General features: G+C 56.9%; 5 protein-coding genes across 5 annotated transcripts; 3 read left to right on the top strand and 2 right to left on the bottom strand.

Moving 5' to 3' along the window:
- Positions 1-2,072: 2,072 nt before the first annotated feature.
- DCS_01880 (uncharacterized protein) lies at positions 2,073-3,509 on the top strand (the record flags this gene model as incomplete). The annotated part of the gene is made up of 2 exons (XM_040799211.1): positions 2,073-2,144; positions 2,505-3,509. 2 exons carry the CDS (start codon positions 2,073-2,075, stop codon positions 3,507-3,509), a joined length of 1,077 nt encoding a protein of 358 aa, XP_040660094.1.
- Positions 3,510-5,172: 1,663 nt separating this feature from the next.
- Positions 5,173-7,162, top strand: DCS_01879 (uncharacterized protein; the record flags this gene model as incomplete). Its single annotated transcript, XM_040799210.1, has 2 exons — positions 5,173-5,414; positions 5,500-7,162. 2 exons carry the CDS (start codon positions 5,173-5,175, stop codon positions 7,160-7,162), a joined length of 1,905 nt encoding a protein of 634 aa, XP_040660093.1.
- A 194-nt stretch (positions 7,163-7,356) lies between these two features.
- Positions 7,357-9,036, bottom strand: DCS_01878 (RING-14 protein; the record flags this gene model as incomplete). Its single annotated transcript, XM_040799209.1, has 5 exons — positions 7,357-7,499; positions 7,564-7,863; positions 7,938-8,639; positions 8,708-8,875; positions 8,994-9,036. 5 exons carry the CDS (start codon positions 9,034-9,036, stop codon positions 7,357-7,359), a joined length of 1,356 nt encoding a protein of 451 aa, XP_040660092.1.
- Positions 9,037-11,390: 2,354 nt separating this feature from the next.
- Positions 11,391-13,037, top strand: DCS_01877 (DnaJ and TPR domain protein; the record flags this gene model as incomplete). Its single annotated transcript, XM_040799208.1, has 2 exons — positions 11,391-12,368; positions 12,462-13,037. The coding sequence occupies 2 exons, from the start codon at positions 11,391-11,393 to the stop codon at positions 13,035-13,037; spliced, it is 1,554 nt and encodes a 517-aa protein (XP_040660091.1).
- Positions 13,038-13,657: 620 nt separating this feature from the next.
- DCS_01876 (eukaryotic translation initiation factor subunit eIF2A) lies at positions 13,658-18,653 on the bottom strand (the record flags this gene model as incomplete). Its single annotated transcript, XM_040799207.1, has 12 exons — positions 13,658-13,691; positions 13,780-14,251; positions 14,311-14,367; positions 14,442-14,534; positions 14,624-14,756; positions 14,837-14,872; positions 14,962-15,031; positions 15,104-15,230; positions 15,313-15,434; positions 16,535-16,872; positions 17,098-17,994; positions 18,066-18,653. 12 exons carry the CDS (start codon positions 18,651-18,653, stop codon positions 13,658-13,660), a joined length of 2,967 nt encoding a protein of 988 aa, XP_040660090.1.
- Between the last annotated feature and the right edge of the window lie 1,089 nt (positions 18,654-19,742).

Raw genomic sequence — 19,742 nt, 5'->3', positions numbered from 1 at the left:
AATCGGGCCACAAGAACGAGGAGTGGTCTACCTTGGATTTGATCGTTGCCCGCTCCTTTGAATTTCGCTCTCTATTCGTCTGTACAAAGAAGTTGAGGATTAGACGGCCTTTGGTGATTGCGTAACGACGAGGGATCATTCGGGGAAGGGCCCACCAGACGAAGCTGAGACGTGAAACGAGGCATGAGCTCCATCAGCCAACGACGGAGAGTTAAACGAATTCTTCACTTTGAATTCCAATGAGGGGGGCGTCGCAAGGCAGCAGGCAAGCCAGTGCAAGTATATCAAGACGGCTGGAAGCAGCGGAGCTGAATGCCGTTGCATATCAATGTTCCCGCGTGCAGTGCACGTATAGAACGGACAAGCGAACGAACGAGTGAATGGATGGACAGGTGTGTGTGCGTGTAGCTGTGCAGATAATGACAGAGTTTGATTCCGACAAAGGAAGGAATCGAGTTCCTTTTCTATCATGGAAGCAACAGCGATGCTGCGAGTCGCTTTCAAGGTTGGCCAACCAGGCTATCTGCACATGTACTGTACTGTAATGTACATGTACATGCACTCGCTGGTACTTGAGGTATACGGCACGCTGCCACTAGTATGTAATGAGTAGTATTTTTGGCCTCGAGTACCAAACTTGCATCGTGCTGTAATAGTCGGCTGCAGGTTGTACTTAGTACATGTACTGTAAGTACTTGCTTGTACGAGTGCTGCACCAGTAGGTAGTCATTCGATATTTGAGGCATGGTACGGAGCACTCCATGCGTACTTACTGTACTGGGCAGTAGACCTGTATTTATAGTACATTGAGCAATTACGTACAAAGTACGGAGTAGGTATTACTGTACTCTCGACTTGCTTATTCTTCGCACTCCGCGATGAATTCTGGTATCATGTTATGATATTAGGCTTTGCCTAATAGAGCTATGTCCTAGACCAGAGTCACGTGCGGTAGCACGTGACTCGTATCTTATGACTAAGCAGGCATTGGAGTACAAGTACTCCAATGCCTAGTACCTTGAGTTAGTGTTCCGTAGATTTCTTAACAACTATTTCCGACCACTAGATACTGGTAGTACTAGTGACTCCATAACATATCAAGGCTGGTATTAGCTAGTACGCAGGCGAAAATGCTAGCAAGTACATGCTTACTAGGTACATGTAAGTACATGCCCGTCCAGCACCCCTAATTATAATTGCACACTACTGTTACGTACTTGTGCGGAGTAATATTCGGCCCAGCGTGATCTGGTCTACACCAAGAGTACGTATAAGTATTTGTACGGACTAGTACGGAGTACGGAACACATGAACTCGAGCACCAAGTATTACTGTACAACTAAGTATTAGTGCCCCCGCCAGTTTAAAAGTAGTAATAACCTTGTACCTACCTACCTAAGTATAGTGCTTGCCTGTTCTCCGTACGGAGCACTCACTCCGAATTTTGCACCATCCAACCTTGGTGATATCACCGCCTTTAAATAATTCTCCTGCACCCACGAACGAGCATCCATGTAGTCAGGACTCATGGCCTTGCGTTGATGGAATGAACTCTTCATGCACCTGCACCGAAGCCATCATGCGGCATGCGGGACCCTGTTTGACAAGCGTTTTAGGTTTCCGACCCCCTCTTGATGTTGGCTAATCTGCTCGATGGCGACATGACAGCCTTTTTCCGGTGGAGAAAGAACGCGGGATCCGAAACGATGGAGCTCGAGGGGCCGGCCTCGTGACGGGCCTTGGTATGTTGGTTTGAATTTCCCTCGCGCTTGGCGGCGTAACAAATTCATTGCACGAAGACGAAGCCAGGTTGACGCTCGGGGGTGCTTGGTACGGACCTTGGTGTCGTTTCGTGTCGTCATGAACATCAGCCAACCAGCTTACGCATCAGCATGGCAGGCCCGTTCAGAAAGCCAATCGGAGAATATTTTCATCCGAGTTGCTTGGCTCGCTCTGGCTGACCAAGGAGAACGCTTGGGCTGCATCACGGCTCGTCAAGCACGGCGGGAGACCCGATCCATGGCCCGATCCAAGTTGATTCGTCTCGGCGGCATCAGACGGGTCTCCAATGCATGGCGGTTGGCCGTGGAGGCTTCGATGTTGGAGACGGAGCCTACGAGCTCACCTTGATTGCTCCGCACATGGTAACGTCTGACCTGCGTCGTCCAGTCTTCCATTTCATCGCCATGCCTGCATCGTGGGATGGGCCGCAAATGCCGCGCGGCTTGCTGAACTCCTTCCTTGTGCCTGCGAGTCAGCCAAACGACTCCGAGACTCGGACAAAGATTGTAGGGCACGCTGTGGGACCGCTCACTTACCTTTGACGGATTCGTCACCGCGCCGTGCACGGGAATGCTTCCATTGCATCTCGCAGTGTTCGGCGTGCGTACAAATACCCAACCCTCCGTCCCACGTTTCATGGGAGAGCAACCAAGAGCATCGGCACCACCGAACCATCACCAAGAGCCTCCAGATTGAATCCCCGAAATTTTCTCGTTGCCCAGATCTCGACCGGAAGAACCATGCGGAACCAGGCTGCCCTGCTCGTCACGCTCGCCGCTCTCGCCGCGCCACTGGGAGCTTCCCCGGTGGTGCCGCGAGCATCGTCCACGTCGTCGCCGACCCAGCTCCCTGCCGTCGTTTACCGTGGCGACCTGATTCCTCCCACATCGTACATGGCGAGCGGTGGAATCCCGCCCGAGTTCTCCGACAAAGAAAAGGTAACGGCCAAGTCATTCTCCCTGTTTTGGCACAACATCGGCACCGACTACGACGGATTCGGCCTCGGCACCAGAGACTTCAGGTCTGCATACGCGGCAACTTCGAGCAACTTTTCGCCGGCACTCGCCTTCGCCGTGGCGAATAACCCGGAAGATTTCGGATGGATGTATAGGATACACGCCACGCCCAACATGGTTGATCTGGTCAACTCGGGCTTCAAGCCTCTTTTCGGTAGCGAGGCCGAGTTTGCCGCCCTCGGAGGGATACGGTGGGACCAGGTGGAGGCTTGGCTTCAGATTCCCAAGAACGTGACCAAGGCGAGCAAAGATGGGCCGGTATTCAAAGGCATCACAAGTGAGGAGCTCGAAAGGTGGGAAACGGCCGAGGCCTTTTTCAAAGAGTTCCCCGACTTGAAATGGGTCGAGAACCCGGACTACAACCCGGCGTACAGCCAATATCGCGCCAGCGAAGGCCAGCCCCAGCTTGCTGGTAAGGGCGAAAACCTGCCGCCTGCGCTGGAGCAGAATGCCGTTGATTTCATGAACAGGGTCGGCGCCGCCGTGGGTTGGAAGGGCAAGTTCCCCTTGGTGGGCCCTGCGCCGGCCGCGGTCTCGGTCGACGAGGAGCGGAAGAAGCTCAAGGACCACTGCGCCAAATCGGCCGACCCCACGGCCTGCAACGGTGCAGCGACCCAGTGCGCCGCCCGTTTCCACAGAGATGCGAAGTTTGAGGATTTCATGGCCTGCGTCGTCGAGTTGACTCCGAAGTCGGCGGAGCCCAAGGTGTAAATCGAGCGTCGGGGGGTTTCGCCTCGGGACTTTGTCCAGGAAGCAGGCCGCTTGAAGAGCATTGCTCTCATGGTCGTGCGGGCAAGACTCTCCAGTCATACAAGGGGGATGTGAACTCCTTGGCTATTATGCATCTTCGTCGTCCTTGAATATATTCGGTTACCCGGCCGTGTAGAAAGAGCAATGGACCAAAGGCTTCTGGAAATGTCGACAGTGCTTGTGCATGGCCATGAGTCAGTTGTGACCTTTTTCTTCTCTCGCGTTGCATCCATCGCATCGTACGCACAACGCAGGTAGCTGCGTCTAGGCATCGGACGCTCTTGATGAGACGGGAGACCCAATTGCTTGCGTCCATAGTCCGATGCTGCCGTCCATTCCGGCTGACCCGTACCAGCGTATATCTTGATGGCCAGCATGTGGGAGGAAGATAAGGCCGGTGAAGGAGCTGGAGACGGATCGGCACCTACATGCAGGAGTAGAGGAGAGGAGTGTACTTACTGAACATGTACATGCATATGCATGTATTTGTGTGAACAATAAGCGGTGCTCCATGAGCGGGAGCAGTACTACCCTATTACCAAGACGCACTGTTGCAAGTAAGTACGTTGTAATTTGTATTACGAGTTAATTGCAAAGGCACCTTACACCGTGCGGAGTAATAGTTGTAAGTACTTGCTTCGTACGGAGTAAGTACTTGCCAATCATTACAAGTAAGTACAGTACTTACTGTACAACTATTGTACTCCGTACTGGAGTAATAAATACTTGTACTTACCGTAGGTCAATCATCGCATTACCCCACGCAACCGACTCCCCCAACTATCAGTACCCCCCTGTTAGACGTTCAAGACTTGAACCTACTCCGTACTCCATACATGTACAGTACTTCCTGGCCTTAAGTACAGAGTGCTAGAGTAGTACTTAATGTTCGTACATGTAAGTACTGTAGCTGCCGGATGTAGTTTTACTCGGTAGGGGTACAGTACTTGCAAGTACTTACTTACAACTAGATCAGTACGGAGTACAAGTATCAACACCTGTACAAGGGAAAGCAAGCATTCAGTGCCTACTGGGCAGGGAGCACTGGCATTCAGCGCCCCCACACGCGCTCGAGCAACTGGCATCTGCACCTGATTCCAGTCATTGTACGGAGTGCTGTACGTGGGTAAATGTAAGCAAACTTGAATGAAAATCGCCCATCAGGTACCAATCCAGTATGAAAGGTGACCAGCGGAGCGGTAGGCCCTTTTCGGACCCCTCCTGCATCCCCGCCGTTAGGCTGCGTCACCTTGATTCTAGTACTCCGTACTTCAGTTACTGCACACCTGTCACCTAGTACGTACGGTAGGTGTACAACTACAGTGTACGGAGTACTCGACAATCTACCTCGTACCGATAGCCTTTGGCTTACCTCAACAAAAATGACGCGATGGCGCAAGCGTGCCGAGTTGGTGACTTGTCCTCGTATCCATTATTTTCTCCAGCATGTGTTCACACATCGACTCACCTCTACCATTGTGCCAGCCCACCCACCTCACATTGTCGGACAAGTAGCCGGTCGGTCGGTCGGCGGGGGGTCAATCTTGCTTCCTATCCTCGCATCAACGCAGGGAAACCTCACGCTCGCACCCGGTGAGCCCAGCATCGCACGCAGACGGCGACGATGCAATCTTTCGCCTTGGGGGAGTCGATCCCGCCGGACACGACGCATGTGAGTGCTATGCTCTGGCTGGCTCGCCGTGCGGCGATGCGAGCCCCTCGTCTCATCTTCCTCGCTCCCCATCCCCATGACCTTGCTGACCGGGCCAAGGCTGTGAGCGTCTCCTTGCCTACTTGGCAATCAAACGTGGCCTACGAGGAAGGCGAGGACTGGGTCATTGGCCGATTGACCACGGGCTATCCCAGGTACGCTCTCGATCCGTCTTCCCTCCTGAGCCGTCCCTGCAACCTTGGACCATTTCCATCCGCTTGCTCGGCTCACTCGAGATAGATTCTTCATCCATAAGAGCGTCGATGCCTTGGCAACCGATATCGCGACGGCCTACGCCGAGCCGAACCTGCGTGCCATGCTGTTCCCCACGCCACGAGCGGCCGCCCGTTGCCTTGACTTTGTCAAGCGTCGAGCCGAAGCCCATTCTCCGCCGAAGCTGCATGCCGTCCATCTCGTCCTCGACGAGTCCGAGAACGTGTCCTCCCTGCTGAGGAAGCTATCCCCCACCATATCCGCCATCTTTGTCCCCGCCGAGCTTTTCCCCCTCGCCAAACAGTACTGGCAGCATACGGGCGACGGGGTGTCGAGTCGGCAGGCCGAGTTTTGCCACGATCTCTTCCGAGAGCACCTGCTCGTTCCGATATCGGACCGGAGATCCACCTGCAACCCACCTGTGCCGTCACTCCGTGGGCCCAGGCGTTATCAACGGCAGCAATCCATGGATGCTGCTGCGGCCCAAACGACGACGAAGCCGCAACTGGGCGCGAAGAGGCTCGAGGACTCTCAGGAGAGCTCCCGCTTTCTCGAAGAACGCTTCGGCCGCAACCTCGACCTCACTCTGGTCGCCCGTGCCAAGTCGGCCATCCAGCGACGAATCGCCGGCTCCTTGGTGCATGACGTCGACCTGCGAAAGAGTCCGCTGCCGCCCATGGCCTCGAGCACCCGTGGTGTGCGGAGCCTCGGCGAAGAGGACGTCTACCTCTTCCCCGCCGGCATGAATGCCATTTTCAACGCCCACCGAGCGCTCTTGTCGGCGCGCGGTCCGCTCAAGAGCATCAGCTTCGGCTTTCCCTACGTCGACACTCTCAAGATTCTCCAAAAGTTCGGCCCGGGCTGCGTGTTTTACGGACACGCCTCCTCGGCCGACCTTGACGAGCTCGAAGGCCTCCTGCGCTCCGGCCAGCGCTTCCTCGCCCTCTTTTGTGAGTTTCCGGGAAACCCAACGCTCGCCTCGCCCGATCTCGAGCGCATCCGCCGATTGGCGGACGAGTTTGATTTCGCCCTCGTCGTCGACGACACCATTGGCACGTTTGCCAACGTCAACATCCTCCCCGTCGCCGACGTCGTCGTCAGCAGCCTCACCAAAATCTTCTCGGGCGCCTCCAACGTCATGGGAGGGAGCGCCATTCTGAACCCCGAGGGCAAGTACTACAGCTCGCTCAAGAAGGCGCTGGACGAGGATGTCTACGAGGACACGTACTGGCCCGAGGACGTCATCTTCATGGAGAGGAACAGCCGGGACTTTGCCGCTCGCGTCGACCGCATAAATGCCAACGCCGAGGCTATCTGTGCCATCCTGCGCGATCACCCCCTCGTCCAAAGTGTGCACTATCCCAAGCACAACGCTTCCAAGGAGCACTACGACGCGCATCGCCTACCCCACGGCGGCTATGGCGGCCTGCTGTCCGTCGTCTTCACCCACCGGAAGCACGCTCAGGTCTTCTACGACGCCATGGAGAGCGCCAAGGGGCCGAGTCTGGGCACAAACTTCACCCTCTGCTCCCCGTACGTTCTCCTGGCCCACTACCAAGAGCTTTCTTGGGCGGCCAAATTCGGCGTCGATGCCGACCTCGTCCGTGTGAGTGTGGGCCTCGAGGAGCCGGACGTGCTCCAAGCGGCCTTCCGCAAGGCGCTGCAAGCGGCGAATGCCGCGTCCGGTTGACGCGTCAACTCCCTCGCACCCAGCCGGCCCTTTCTGCCCGCCCTGGCTTGGTGCGCAGCGGCCCTTGCGGGAGCGCATGTTGTTGCATGGTGCGCTGCGAGGAGTCCTGCATCGTCCGGCGCATGGTAGGTAGGCCGTGATGAAATTCATGTTCATTCGCCCATTCGCTCATGCTTCTGTCCGACATGCTTTCATCACATGATGACGCATTCGAGGGGCGTGTATCCTGGTCCAAAACTTTCGAGCCCGCGCTCCATGTCGTTGGCACGCTGCTTTTCCTTGACCTCTTTCGAAAAGTACTTTTTCATGTATTTTTCAAGCTTTTGGTCGAGGTTGTCTGTCGCGGGAAATGAAGGGTCAGCCAGCCTCATCCGCTTGCTCGCGTCGCACATGGGCCCTACCCGCTGATGCATGCAGAACCACGTCGGCACGGCACAAAGGGCAATGCTTCTCCTGGCGTCGCTGTATCTTGATGACGCAGCGTATGCAGAAAACGTGCTGGCAATCAAGCCGAACCGGCCGGTAGGCAACGGAGAAGCACACGGGACACAGGTAGTCGTTGAGCTGAGGTACGACGGAGACGAGCTCCTGAGACATGTGGGCGCACACAACCTTGGCCATGTCTCGCGACAGGACGCCTTCGGGCTGGAGGACGGTGGGGAATACTTTTGACACGGATAGGGATGTTCGCTTGTCAAATTCTGCTCGCCATCAGCCTAACGAACATCGACACGCGGCGCCCGTCGGGCCGGCAGCGTGGACGACATGGACGTACTCTTGAGGATTTTGCTGACGGCTAGCTTGTTCAGCTCCTGGAACTGAAGATTCTTGAGCAAGCTAGAATTGAGGCTGAGAAATCTTGCAAAGGCCATTTTGCTTTCCTCGAGCTTGAAATCGTGAGCAAGCTGGCGCCTTTCGACCTCGGCGCGGAACCACTGCAGCTGCTCGAGCGCCTTCTTGCTCGTTCTCGGGCCGTGGTCGTGCTCATGGGTGGCGAAGAAGACTTCGGCATCCAGGTACAGCTCGAATATGCGACGCCAGCGGGCGAGATCGTTCTTGGAGAAGCGCGTGGGTTTGGATACCCGGGAGACCTCCTGGCCAAGCTGAACCACCTCGGTCGTCATCCTCTTCTCCTCCTCCACCTGGAGGGCATCGAGGTCATTGACCTCGCTCTGAAGTATGTCGAAAAATTCGCTGTTGAAGACCAGCGGCACCTCGATGGTCTCGTAGACGACACGGCCACCCGGAACGGGGGCGGTCGCGTCGTCGGCGGGTGGAGGAGGCATCTCGACCTGCCGCATGTCCGTTATAGTGCGTTCCGAGAAGGGCGTGGGCAGCAGTCGGTCAACGGAAAGGTCTGAGGCGATGCGCTCGAAGAAACGGCGCGAGGTTGGCGTTAACGAAGCATCAACGATGACGCCATCGGATATGTGCACGTTGACGGTGAGTTTCGGTCGGACAAAGTTGGAATCCGTCGCTGCTCGCGTCGATTCGGGGTCAGCGTGCGGATGAGAGAGGTAGGGAGTCTCTGGTCGCAGACCATACCCTTGAGCTTGTATTGGAGGGCGACCGAAGACGAAGGATCCGGGTCCAGTAGGTCACGGAGAGTTTCGGGGTCGAGGCCAAGGTCCTGCAATTCTCGTTGCACCTTTTTGAGACATTTCTTGAGCTGGCTGTAAGGAATCGCTCGGGTGACCCAATGGGCGGGAAAGCCTAGACGAAGGGTTAGAGGAACGGCCGAGAACGATGGATGCTGCAGGTTTTCACGCTCGACGTGCTGAGCGTGCGTTTGACGACGAGGTCCGGCATGACTAGGTCCAACATGACTCACCTTGGCTGGCGAGGATCTCTTTGAAGTCGTGCGCGAACTTCATGATGACCGCGACGCATGTTCATTCATGGAGAGGGCCAAATTTACAAGCCCGTTGTGTCCTTTGTGGGCGAAGACCAACGACGCGACGGTCGACATTTTATGGCGTGGAGAGCAGAACAAGCAAGTGGGGAACAGGTGAAGTTCTCGCCTCAGGACGGTGCAGCACTGCAGTGACGATGGATGCGCTTGCATACAGTAAGTGCGTGGGCACCAGTCTTGATCGATAACGAAGTACCCACAAGGTCGAATAGTGAGGAATATTATTACAGTACTTACAGAGTACTTACTCCGTACTTGTACTTGCGTACTTGAGAGAGACGAATGTTTGCCCCCGCACTGTTGGTACAAGCACTCGGTACGGAGTACTCGGCGCAATATGCTGCACCGCATTGATACTTGCACTGTACTTCGCACTTCATACTGTGCACTTACATGTAAGTATTTGTTGCTTAAGTACCTACACGGTACTCCGTACCAGTAGGTGTACCCAATATTTAATACTTCCATCCACTTAACAGTGCCATGTGCAACTACCTAAGTACTTAGTACTTACTGTATATGTACTTTGCAAGTACCAGACAAACAGTTCCTTCGGCGAGTTCTACATCATCACCGTGCTCTATTGCCCTTTCGCCGCTTCGTTCCATTGCTCAGATTTGATGCTAGGTAAAATTTTCAGCACTATACTGCATATTGTGCGCTTCATCAACTGTGCGATTTTCACCATTCGGTGCAACTACGGCTGCCGTGGGCGCACCGTGCAACGTTGACTCGGCCACGGCGAGAACGAATACAAGCGAATCATTGCTGAGCATTGCGGTCAGAGAGATGCGTGTTCCAATGACCTGACGGCCTTTGCAACTATGGTTCGTTATGGGAGAAGTACTAGTAATATACCGTACACCCAAGTACATCACTGTACTGACCTGAACGTGATTGCAACGATGTGACGCAAAACGGTTGCTACGCGTCATGTGACGGCTCAGACGCCAATGCCCACAGCCGTCCCGCCAGTTTCGGCACTGCTTGCCCCCCGCACAACTGCCGCCGCCTTGCCAGAGTCATCATGATGCGTCGACGAAATTGCATCCAATACTCCTTGTGAGTACAATGAACTTGTTCCATTCATCGCGGCATCCCACACTGAACGAGTACTTGCCCCATTCGGGTACCCGCGCCGTAAGACAATAGCCCATGCGTAGTGAGATTCGGGTGGCCGCGTTGCATCTGCTTACAGGGAGGCGCATTCACATGATGACCACGGGGTACTAGTAGTAGGTACTGTAAGTACACGTGTGCAAGTGCAACTTCTGCGCCAGTAATTATTGCATGTACAGTACTGTAGGTGTGCGGTAAGAACATGCATGTGCTCACAGCACTACTTGTACATGTAAAACTACTATACCCCGTACAGTACGAGTAAATGCACCTGCGCTGCGCACACATGGGACAAGCTTGGTTGTAATTACAGTACTCCGTACCTACGACCTACGGAGTACTGAGCACTGTAGTTGTACTTGAGCAAGTACAAGTACAAGCACGCCTGCACCGTACCTACTTAGTAGTTGACCCGTCGTAGGTCACATGTTAGTAGGGGTCCACCTGGTCGTGGATCTACGAGTGCGAGGGGCGCTAATAGTACAGAGGCATCTCTGTCTAGGAGTAAATGTACTTTCACCTACACTTACTCGTACGCGTTCCAGGTACATTCCATGCCTTGCTCCCACGCACTGCAGGCAAGCACATTACATGTACTCTGTACACGTAGAATAAGGTGCATGTAGACTTGTCAGTAGTTCGCCCCAAGTACCTGTACTAGTGTAAATAGTACGTAGTGCTGCGGTTGAGTTCACGCACTAGTACTGTATTAAGTGCCTAGTACTTACTCATTGCAGGTGGGCCGATGTACCACTAGGTACGGCGCCTAGAGTAATTGCGGCATGTACTGTAAGTACAGTAGGGGCAGCAGGCAAGTACTGTACAGTAAGTGCAGTAGGCATGTACTGTACGGTAAGTACTCCGTAATACCAACTGCGTAATACTTACTAGCAGTACTGCACGCACTCCATCTCAACAATACCTCGCCGCTAATATTACATACTGTAGTGGCCACCGAGGCACATTACCGATACTACTAAAAGGACAACGGGGCATTTTCTTTCCATTTCAGCCGCCTCGTCGACCGTGACGATCCGACCACCCGCCGCATTCGTTCTTGGGGAATCGATCGATTTCGCCTCTTGCCACTCGCACCTCTGTTCCTTTTGTCATTGCAACCCTCCTTCGACGGCCTTTTCCCCGTGTTTCGTCCCCTCCAGCGCCCGACCCCATCGCGCGACCGCACTGCCGCCGACGATGCGCTTCGGCATTTCCAGCCTTGCCGTGACCGTCCTGGCGTCGGCCGGCCAAGCGCTGTCGCCGCAAGACATCCCCGCCGACCTGCCCGTCTCTGCTCTCTTGTCGACGGCGCAGACGCATCTGGCCAAGGGCGAGACGAGCGAGGCCCTCATCTACTACGATGCCGCCATCGCCAAGGACCCGACCAACTACCTGACCCTCTTCAAACGGGCCACCACCTATCTCTCCCTCGGCCGCCCGACCCTGGCCACCGAGGACTTCAACAAGGTGCTCACCCTCAAGCCCGGCTTCCAAGGCGCCCACCTGCAGCTGGCCAAGATACGATCGAGGGCCGCCGAGTGGCAGGCCGCCCGCGCCGAGTATCTGGCCGCCAACAAGGATGCCGAATCGCCCGAGCTCCTGGAGTTGTCCGAGGCCGAGAACGCTGCCGTCATCGCCGATGCCGCCCACAAGGCCCAGAACTGGGATGAGTGCGTCGGCCAAGCGGGCGTCGCCATCCTCGTCGCCTCCAGGTCCTCATCCCTCCGCCAGCTGCGGGCCGAGTGCCGTTTCGAGCGCAACGAGGTCGAGGAGGGCATGGGCGACCTGCACCACGTCTTGCAGATGCGACCGGGGGATACGAGCCCGCACATGCTCATATCCGCCACCTCCTTCTACTGCCTCGGGGATTTCGACGCCGGCCTCGCCCAGGTCAGGAAGTGCCTGCACTCCGACCCCGACTCGAAAGTTTGCAAACGCCTGCACAAGTACGAGAAGGCCGTCCAGAAAAGCTTCGCCAAGGCGGAGGCGCAGTTGAAAAAGGGCCAGACGGCGACGGCGGGACAAACGTTGGTCGGCAACAGCGAGACGCCGGGCCTCCTCGCCACCGTCCAGGATCAGATTGCCGAGCTTCGGGCCGAAGGGAGGATTCCGCCCAAGGCGAAGGCCAAGCTGTACGATACCATCGTGGAGATGGTCTGCGAGGCGTATTCCGAGGTAAGCGTCGCCCGTGCCACCCACCTCCCCGATGACACAATCGTCCTCGCCCCCACCCCCCGGCATGACCGCTGACCGATCGATTCACGACAGTCAAAGCACAAGAACGTACAAAAGTACTGCGACGAGGCCATCGAGCTCGACCCCGATTCCTTCTGGGGTACTCTCTACAGGGCCAGGGCGCTGATGGACAAGGAAGAGTACGAGCCGGCCATCCAGATGCTGGAGAAGGCTGCCAATCTTCGGCCCGATCTCCAGGACAAGGTCAACCCCATCCTGAACAAGGCTCAGATTGCCTTCAAGCGCAGCAAGACCAAGGATTACTACAAGGTCATCGGAGTGGCCCACGACGCCGATGAGAGGCAGATCAAATCGGCATACCGGAAAGCCTCCAAGCGCTTTCACCCCGACAAGGCGGCCAAGCAGGGCATCACCAAGGAGGATGCCGAGAAGAAGATGGCTGCCATCAACGAGGCCTACGAAGTCTTGAGCAATCCCGAGCTGCGCGCGCGCTTCGACAGGGGGGATGATCCCAACTCCCAAGGCGGCGGGGAGCCCTTCCAAGGCAATCCCTTTGGCGGCAGCCACAACTACATGTTTCATCAGCAGGGTCAGCAAGTCAAGTTCCAGTTCGGCGGCGGCGGCGGAGGTGCTCATTTTGGCTTTTGATCGTGCTCCATGCATCGCTGGGTTGACAAGCATGCGGACCGACGTCGTGCTGGTGATGGTGAATTCCGTACCGGTGCTTCGTACGCCGCAATCGCGACGAGAGGACGGAGTAGACGTGGTTGTCCCCCGTCCAACGGGCGGACGGGACACCCTTTGATGATCTTTGCGTGCTAGAGGTGTTTGTATTCCTTGATATCCAAACGTACAGGTTTTTCAAGCACCATGGCCTTGCATTTGTACCTTCATGAGCCTCCCTTCCTTGTCACCCGTGGCCATTGTGCCGTGCTGCAGTTGTAGTAGGTACATCAACGCTAGACATGGCGGGCACGTCGGCATTCCAACTCCCACTCGCACTTGGGTCGTTTCCCAGCTAGTCGCACGCATCATGGCTCACTCGAGAACGAGGTGCCCAGTGCCGGATGGCTTCCTTTGAGTGTCGGTTGTGTTGGTATTGAAGCAGAAAATATGTTAAATCTAAATAGCAAATCGCAGGGAAGGTAGCACAACCGCCAGGTCGCTCTCTGTTCAGCGGCGTAGGTATACACCTTATGCCTCAGCGCAACTGCCTCGGCCAGTCGGGCTGCCAGGGCTGCCACGGTCCATAGGCCGGCCATCGGTGTCTACAACGTGTCGTTGCGCTTGATGAAGTAGGCCCTAGTTGTCGTCCATTCATTAGCAGGAATTTCTAGGGGAGGCAGTGGAGAGAGAGGTTCCCGAAATCAGGGCGAGAACAAATGCGTACTTTGAAAATTCATAAGCCGACCAGCAAATGGCCGTGCTCGGCATCGTCGTCACCACCCTCGGCCGTACGCCCTTGAAGAAGCCGCGAAAGCCTTCTCTTCGGTAGAGCAGTTTGCAACCGCCGACGAAACTGTGGACGTTTCGGACTTGAGGGTCGGAAGACGTGCCACGCGTCTGCAGAATCGTCTTGATCACGTCCATGGGCGTCGTGAGGCCGGCGGCAAAACCACCGGCAACAGCACCGGCGAGGCAGTGCGTCACTGGGTCGTAGTCCTTCTGCGGGTTCATGGCCGTCGAGATGGACTCGTATGCCAAGAACTGAAGTGCCGTAAAGGGCACCGTCATGGAGAGTGTTGTCGGGTAGGAAATGTAAAAGGCGCCGATGCCTTCGTGTTTGTACACATACTTGGCACAATCGACCATGGAGCGGTACATCTTGCTCGAGTTTTGAATCTGCATTCGCTGCTTGATGACTGGGAAGCGCGAGGCCCAAGGTTAGCCCAAGCCAAGCAGGACGGTGACTGAGGCGTACCATCAAACGGGTTCATAAAGGCGTCGCTTGCAATCGTGGCGGCAGCGCCGCTCGTGGCTATCATTGTCGGCATCAGCTTCGACTGGTTGGCCGGAGAAGCGAAGCCGCACGCACGGGGGCGAGGCACTCACCAGCGGCAAGAGGATGATGAACACCCGCTTGGTTACCACCCATGGCATGCTTTACGGCCTCGTATGTGGCAAAGTAGACGGCGTGCGCAGGTCCTGTATCCTTCATCAGCCATGCCATCGGAGTCGGAGATGGATGGGTGCATCGTTGTCGGTTTCGCTTTGCCGAGCATACGCGCACGTACCGGCGCCGACGATGACACTAGACATGCCACGCCAGAGGCTGAAAAACCCTTCGCTCGAAGCCATCTGGTAGGTACTCCTCAACAGCCCAGTCGGCACCGTCGTGGTATTGGGGTTGAGCACTTGCATTCGGGTCTGAGGAGACGCGGCTAGTTAGCAGGCGCCTCCGTGCCGCGGCCGGTGTTGGCGAGCTGAGCATCGCGGGGTGGGATTACCTTGATGGCGTCGATAGGATACATGGCAGTGTGCTCCTGAGATGCTCGTCAGCCTGTCCCCTGCTTGCTACTCGCTTAGGGCCTGGCCAGCTCGGTGCTGGTTCCAACGGCACCAGGCTACGTACGGCTATGCCAGCAAAGGCTCCCGCAACCATGTTTTGGAGCAGGGAGAAGTTGGGGGGGAGTGATTCATAACTGCAGGTATGGGTCAACTGTCAGCGATGGGGCAGCCCGCAGGAGTCAGAACGGAGCGAGCAGGCGGCTCACTCGTAGTCCTCGATCGACTCGGCGCTTGGCTTGGCCATTCCGGCCAGCTCTACTGGAGCTCTGCCGAAGGCCTTGGATTCGAGGGCAGCCAGGTTGACAACGGCGGCAGATGCCACGCAAAGTTGAGCTGGATGTTGCGGTGAATGATGGAACGCCAGCTACAGGCGAACGCCAGCGTTCGTTGCCACGACTTCACCACCGTGACCGACCTTTGGGGGCAGTGTAGACGAAGAGGTCGGAGGGAGGAGAGACGAGGAGGGAGCCGTTGGCAACGTGCAGAAATGGACCAGAAGTGGCGACGTCAGATTCGATGTCGTCGGCGAGCTCCAACCTGCATATGGTTGACGGGGGGAGGGGGGAGGGGGGTCCAGATAAAATGAAGGCACCGCGGCGAGATCGACGGTTGATGACAAAAATTTCCCCTACTTTTTGCTCCGTTCACGGCTTGCTGTCTGATGTCAGGGCGGATGGTACTGTGTGCCGTCTTGGAGCGGACACTGTGCACTCCCGTGACTAAACCCATGTGAGCGCTGTAAAAACGACAAATGGCAGCGGTTTGATAAGCGCCTGCACAAGCATCATCCGTTTCTTACCAGTCGGCAACAGGAACATGGCAATAAAAAGTATAAATATTGAACACCAAATGTCTGTCTGTCCTTGATACTTGCATGACTAGGAGAATTTCATTCCGTTCATGTGCCGTATTTTTGCACGAGGCACTATGATTTTGATGTGCAAACATTAATTACCACGCTGCCTTAAAATGCTACGACAAGACAGACAAGTCCACGTATTATTCATGTCTATGACGAATCCGATCACAAGATGAGAATAGCAAGTCAATAATATAGCCCACCATGAAGACGGACTGATACACTCGCGTACGTATTCACTTGTCTTAGAATATACCATAATTTCCTGGCCACCTTGGTCCTCCCTACTGTGCGTGGTGCCTCATTTGCAGCGGGTACATGACAGACAACACGCACGACCTGCTTGTGCCTGTCGTAACGTGAGCAGGTATGAGCGAGGCCGAGGGCATCATGGAGCAATCAAGTCAAACCAGCCGAAGAGCACAGCTTAGAGCACAGCTTATATATTGATCGCTTCTCACGATCGTGCCTCGGCAAGCCCATCGAGAGGAGAGGCAATCGCTGGCCGGCCCGCCATCCATCCACAAGCGGACCTTGCCATGCAATGTCGTCATGTTACGTCTTGCCACGCAATCGCCAATGAATGTGTGCAGGATTATGTACGGTGCCAGTTTTATCCATCAGATTCGGTGTCATGTCCAAGAAGCTTTTCAGGTCGCATCCATGACGGAATCGTGAATCTAACCCTTCCCCGTCCGGCGTTGCCGCTTGGTCATTTCCCCATGCCGGGGCCCGTGGCGGGCAGTGCTCACCGGGTCGAAGCCATCCGGCCGCTCACTCCCTCTCGAGCGACTCCAGCTCCTTGAGCACCGAAGATTTGGTGTTGATCTTCTTCAGCTGCGTATCCTCGAGCTTCTCCCCGCCGGCGAGGCGCATCTCGAGATCCTCGATGGCGCGAACCTTCTTCTGGAGGCTCCGAACCTTCTTGGCATTCGAACTCTGGGCGTCGGGCGCGGCGGCGGGGTTCGAACTCTGGGCGTCCTGCTGCGCAAGGGCACCCGGCTGAGCGGCGGAATCGCCGCGGACGCCGAACGGCGTGTTGCCGCGGCCGGCATTGTCATTCATCCTCGAGCGGCTCCGAAACTCGCGGTCGTTGCCGTTGGCGGGACCTCGCCGCTCGGGGCTACGGCCTCCGCTGCCGGAGTAGGCGCCGCGATCGTGCGGCGGAGGCGCGAGGCTGGCCCCGCCGCTGGGCTCGGCCTCGAGCCGGCCCTCGTGGTTGGCCTTCTTGCCTCGCTTCTTCTTGTTCCTCTTGGACGCGCCGTCGTTGTCCATGGGTTCGGCGCCGGGCACGGTCCTCGCCGCGTCGGCCGGCTCGGCGCCGGGCACGCCTCGGCGCACGCGTGGGCCGAAGCCGTTGGGCCCGACGTTCTGCGTGCCGTTGCTCACCGTGTGGGCGACGCCGCCCTCGTCCTCGCGCTTGAAGTGCAGAGGCGTGGCGAGGCCGCGGGCACCGGGCGGACGGTAGGCGCCCGCCGGCTTGCTCGGTGTCTTCACCGTGCCCAGGTAGGTGGCGGCCGACGAGTGAGGCGTCGGCACGGGGTCGAGGGGGTTGCCGGCGACGGCCTTCTCCGCCGCCGCCGGTCGCCAGACGACGTTGTAGAGCTCGACCATGTCCTCGTTGTACATGATGCCGCCGCCGACGTGCCAGAGCTTGACGCCGTTGTCGACGCGCAGTCGCGGCGACGTCGTGGCCGTCATGATGTACCGGCTGTCGGGGCTCCACTCGCAGACGCTGGGGTTTCCGCCCTCGATGGTGCAGACCTTGCGGAAGTCCTTCTCGAGGTCGTAGACGTCAATCTGGCCGGCGAGGTTGCCGAAGCCGGCGACGAGGACGAAGCGCGCGCTGGGCGAGAAGGTGACGGTGTTGCGGGGTCCGAGGGGGAACGAGTGCTTGGCGACGGCGCGATCGTTGAAAATGGTGGCCTTGGCGGGCATGTAGCCGTAGACGACGCCGAACTCGCGCGAGTTGGGCGACCACGAGACGTCGTGGATGGGGCCTTCCTTGTCGAGGGTGACGCGGGCGTCGAAGGCTCCGTTGGTGCTGAGCAGGTAGAGGGTCGTCTCGCCGTAGTAGCTTTTGCCCGACTTGTCCACGTCGGTGTGGGCGAGGACGAGGATGCTGGAGCCCCGCTTGTTCCACTTCAGCTGAACCTTGTCCCCCTTGAAGAAGGTCTTGTGCGATATGGGGTTCTGGAAGAGCGGCACGTTGTAGACCTTGACGACGGCCGGTTGACCCTGCGACGGCACGGTAAGCGTTGTGCCACCCCAGTCGGGCGGGAGGAGGCGCCGACTCGGCGCTCGCGTACCTTGCGCTCCGGCACGAAGACGGCCACCGCGTGGTTCTGCGTCCCGGGCGCGAGGGCAAAGGTGGCCACGCCCTCGACGCGGAGCTTGTTCCAGACGGTGACGAGATCGTGACTCTCGAAGAACTGGACCTCGTTGGTGACGAGGCGCGCGCAGTACTTTTCGTCGGCCGTGTACTGGAGATTCCAGCCTCCCTGCTGCTTCTGGACCCAGCGGCCGAGGGGCAGCTTGTCGGCCGGCGCGACGTCCTCCTCGACGGTGCGCCAGACCTTGAGGTTCTTGGTGGCGTCTCCGGCTTCATCCTTGGCGGGGCGTTCCCACGTGATGATGAAGGTTCCGAGCGGCGAGAAGCCGAGCTCGTAGACGTTCAGGAGAGGCAAATTGAGGAGCTCGAGGCCCGTCGAGGTGTCGATGACCGTCACCGATTCGGGCGAGGCCCAGCCGAAGAAGCGGCCGCAGGGCGAGTAGTCGCTGCAGCGCAGATTTCCTTCGGGTTTCTTGAAGCCGGCGAGAGGCTCGTAGACCGGAGCGGCGTCGAAGACGCCGATGGTCTTCTGGGTCCGGTAGGCAAACTGCAACGGAGATTCCATGGCTAGTCAAAGTCACAGCGTCTCGGGGGCGGGGGGCGGGAGGATGTTGGCAGATGGCCTGGGCGCTTCTCGCGGCTCGGGTGCAACGTTCTTGCGGCGGAATTCGTCGCTTCGTGGTCCGGACGGGCGTCACAGGTTCGAAGGGCCAAGGTCGCGTCGTCTCCGGCGTGGAAGTGGCAGACGAGATCCGACGTCGGCAAAGGCTCGCTTTCTTCGTCTCCTTGCGGGCGAGTTCGACGCAGACCGTCCGCCGTGGATGGATCAGGTGAACTTTGGACTCTCGCGAGGCCGTCGTCGACTCGACGGGGCGTAGGAGATGAAGCGAGAGAGCAGACGGGAAGAACGGTTGCGGGGAGGAACGGGGTCGAGCAGGGGAGATGCCGAGCACCCAGGAAGGGGAGAAGGAGAAACTGGCGGCTTCGGCGGCGATGCCGTTGTGATTGTCGGGCTGAGGATGAAGAGGAAGAAATTAGGACGGGGATCAGGCGGGCGGCGGGCTGGATGGGTGCCAATGTGGAGTGCTGTTTTTTTCTTGGACTCGTCGTTGCACAGTGCGGCGTAGGTACCCACTTGATATCAAAAGCAGTCGGTACATGGCCATGCGTCAAAGTAAGTACCGAGGTACCTACCCACTCAAGTTGGTACTTGGACGACATTGGTGAACAAGAAAAAGGTGTCGGTGCAAGTACATCCGGATGTACTATACTGTATACTAAGAACTTGACCAAGAACTTTGTACTTTGCAATACTGTAGGTGCACAACTATCTACCTCTTCTTATGTGTGTACTGTACTGTAGGTGTACCTACTGGACGTGGGACGTGGACGTGTGCAGGATTAGTGCCTGCTAAGGTACCTAACAGTAGTACCTACTTGTACTTACGTAGGGTGCTAGTAAGTACTAAAGCCGTGGCATAAGTACGGAGTAAGTATGTCGCTCTCTGTATTGCTGTACTTGCAGAGGGCAGGCCACACTTGTCCACTATTATTCCCCGTGTTAGTGCTCCTCCATACTAATACTGGGAGTACTCCGCAACACTAAGTACTCCGTAATTACTTGCTTGTACTTACTTTGCTTGGCTCGAGCAAC

This window comes from Drechmeria coniospora, chromosome 01, assembly GCF_001625195.1.
Source record: "Drechmeria coniospora strain ARSEF 6962 chromosome 01, whole genome shotgun sequence".
NCBI lineage: Eukaryota > Fungi > Ascomycota > Sordariomycetes > Hypocreales > Ophiocordycipitaceae > Drechmeria > Drechmeria coniospora.
The sequence above is the reverse complement of the archived record's forward strand: the minus strand, read 5'-3'. Positions and strand labels throughout refer to the sequence as shown.